Source organism: Oenanthe melanoleuca, chromosome 2 (genome assembly GCF_029582105.1).
Source record: "Oenanthe melanoleuca isolate GR-GAL-2019-014 chromosome 2, OMel1.0, whole genome shotgun sequence".
Lineage (NCBI taxonomy): Eukaryota > Metazoa > Chordata > Aves > Passeriformes > Muscicapidae > Oenanthe > Oenanthe melanoleuca.
In genome coordinates, this window is record NC_079335.1 from 125,615,202 (window position 1) to 125,618,378 (window position 3,177).

General features: G+C 43.3%; 1 protein-coding gene across 1 annotated transcript in view; it reads right to left on the reverse strand.

Annotated features, from left to right (window-relative positions):
• VPS50 (VPS50 subunit of EARP/GARPII complex) overlaps window positions 1–147 on the reverse strand; it is a 73,919-nt gene extending 73,772 nt beyond the window's left edge. Inside the window, exon 1 of the mRNA XM_056484087.1 lies at window positions 10–147. Coding sequence (XP_056340062.1) covers window positions 10–42 — 33 coding nt within the window. The 5' untranslated portion in view covers window positions 43–147. The remainder of the gene's footprint in view (window positions 1–9) is intronic.
• Window positions 148–3,177: the final 3,030 nt, after the last annotated feature.

The window sequence follows — 3,177 nt, forward strand, 5'->3', positions numbered from 1 at the left end:
GCCGCTCACCTGGCGGGTCATCAGCGACTTGATCTTCTGCATGATGGCCCCGCCGCCGCCCCGAGTGCGCTCAGCGGCCGCGCAGGGCGCCGGGGCACGGCGCAGCCATGTTGGGCGCCACCTGACCGCGCCCGCGCGCGGCTCGCTGGGAGCGGTAGTTCCGCGCCGGGAGCCGCACTACAGATCCCGGCAGCGCGGCCGGGGGCGGGCCCTGGGGCGGGACTGGCTGTGGGGCTCGCCCGTGAGGGTGTGGGAGCGGCTCGCTCGGGAGACAATACGGGGCTCTGTGTATGGAGACCAGCTGGAGCCCTGAGTAGAGTTTCCCGGTTGTCTCGGGTTATTTCAGACGCACAGAGCGCGTCTGGCCTGTTCGCGGGTGGTGGATGTAGCTTTGCGTCGCTCAAACAGGCTCGTGTCACTCTGTTTAGTTTTATTGATATCAGCTTTTAAGAAAAACACACCAAAGCCCCACCAGATGGCTTTTTCAATCTGCTTTATATCAGCACAAGAAAATAAAGCATTTATCCTACAGTCTTTGCTTTAGCACGGGCAGCGTTCCGTGGTGAGGGTGCCGGCACATCCCCTGTGGCAGGGTGTAGCTGAATAAAAAGGGATTTCCTTTGGAGCGCCCGCAGCTCAGCTCGGGCTGTTTCCTTGTGCCGTGTTCCTCAGGCCCGGCTGCCGCGCTGTTGTTGTTTTAGGGCAGGGCAGGTAACAGCAGGTGTCTGTGGAACGACACCCTGACTGTTATAAATGAGAAACAAAAGTCTCGATATTCAGCAAAATGTAGATTGCTTTGTTTTATATAGACAGAGCAAGCATGGGGATACATGGGGGTCACTGCTCGCTCCGTGCTCCACCGAACTTTGGTTTGCAGCTCTCTTTTATAGCTTGGTTTCCTTGTAGTCATCAATAATTGTTATTTTTTTATTGTCATGATTCTGCCAGGTAAGCAGTGGTGGTCCGTGGGATCGCTGGACGACTCTAGCTGGAGTGTCTAGGCCATTTGTCCCGTAGATAACCATCTGGTCTTGGTAGATAAGGAATGGCAGAAGTCAGAATTCTGGTTTTAGGGATAGGCTGCAATTGGTTACACGAAGGCAGGAAACCTGACTTTGCAGAATCTGTTAGGCTGTGTGAAAGCCTTGTTTTACAAGCTGTCAGTAGATACAACTTATTTAGGAAACGTATGATTAGTAACAGGGGGATTTAAAACAAATGGTTTAATAATATATTTTCCTTTCTTTAGTGTCATGCTTCATTTCAGACCTAAGTATTCTGGTTTATACAAACCCCAATACTTGTGTGATTAACACGAATCTTTTATCAATTATCACATGACAAAGGGAGGGTCAGCACCCACGGCCTCTCCCTTGCTTTAGCAGGAGTTCATTGCTTCTGGCCACCACTAGGAATATCGTGTCATTGTTTTATGGGAAACCTCTAAAACGTTTAGCACATAACAAAGTTTCTTCTCATTAATAAAATAACTACAATTTGCGCAATGTTGGCGCTGCAAATAGTGTTGCTATGCTGTAGTTATTTCTATTCAAAAGGAGGGAGGCTTGATTTGTATTGTCTAAATGCCTTTTAACAACTAGTGCAAGCTGCAATTCCATAGAAAAAAAAATTCCATTTTTCACATGCACGACATTTGTGTGAATTCGTGTAAAAACTTACAGTATATTAATGACATCGAGAGTATATTCAAATCCTGGAAATGACAGGACACAATTGAAAAACATAACTGTGCTAATCTGTTCCCTATTTAATTATTATTTTCGTTCCTATATGGGTCATTTAAAGTGCCAACACGGGTTTTATTCCAATGCTAAAAGTTCCATAATTTTAGTTAAAACTTAGTTAAAACTTATGACCAATATTTTATTACATGGTGAAACCAAGTAGCCAATAATTTCTAACCTAGATTTTATGAAAGGTTGCTATTTGATATATCAAGTCTACATTTAGGTGGATTAAGCAGGTTATAAACAACAGCATTCAGGTGGGCAGGACTATGGATCCAGAAAGCTTTTGGGAATATGTGAAATACCCTCTTCATCTCCTGACATATGTTGGGTGGTGATATTATCTCTGGTGAGACCACTGTACTTCTGCTTTATTAACCCTTCTGCTGGAATAACCTTTGTGTTTCTTATATTGGACCTGGAAGCATCTGGGTGTTTTCACCTCTCTTTAACTAAGGTAAAAATTGACTGTTCAGCCCTTCTGAAGGGGGCTTAGCACCTTGCTGGACCCCTGCTCCTAGCACACAATGAGAGGGAGGCAATTCCTTCCTGCCAGTTGCTCCTGCACAAAGCAAGATGCAGTCTAGCCTAATATTTGTTAATCCATAATAGTCTGCCTAAGTGCTGTTTAGTGAAAAATATTGTGTGGTTTTGTGTGGATAAACCATCTCTGTCACTGCTAATATTTGCTGTTGCAAACTGTTACTGCACAGCTCTGGGAGGGTTTGTCTGGCTTGCTGCTGATATGTGTGGTGAGTGACAGCTTTGGACAAAATGCAAAACTTACATTAATATTAATTTAAACTGATGTAAGCTAATGGACAAGCAATAATCAGCAGTTAAGAACTGTAGTAAGGTGTCCACTCTAGCCATCGGATTTACTTTTCAAAGATGTCTCAGAGGCACTTGACATCACATGTTGTTTAGAGAAAGGGAATTAATTCTTTGCTGAGTTATACTATGTCTTTAGGAAAAAAAAATACAGAAAACTTATGGGCTTGAAAGTTCTAAGAAAAAAATTAGTAAGGCTCTTCCACAACTGTTTAATGTTTTTTTGTAACAGAAAATGAGAGGCTGTCATTAGAAAAGTTCTGAAAAAATATTCTGAACAGTAGTTTTAATCTGAAATAAGCATGTAGCATCACAGTATTTTTTATGAAACTGTAACTAAAGTAAGTTAATAACTGTATAACCTGTTCACTTGGTGCGTTTACTTACTTCTATTAATTAAATGTACTTTGTATCGTGTGCCCCATTTATTACATTCTGTGTCATATTTGCTGTGACTGCCGGGGAAGGGTTATGATAAAGGCAGAGGCAATGAAGATGGGTCCTCATCTAGCAGGTGCTCCACTCCCTTTGTTCTTTGTATACACATATTCAAATCACCTAAGGCAGGGGACAGGATAGGGCCTGTTAACTCATTACT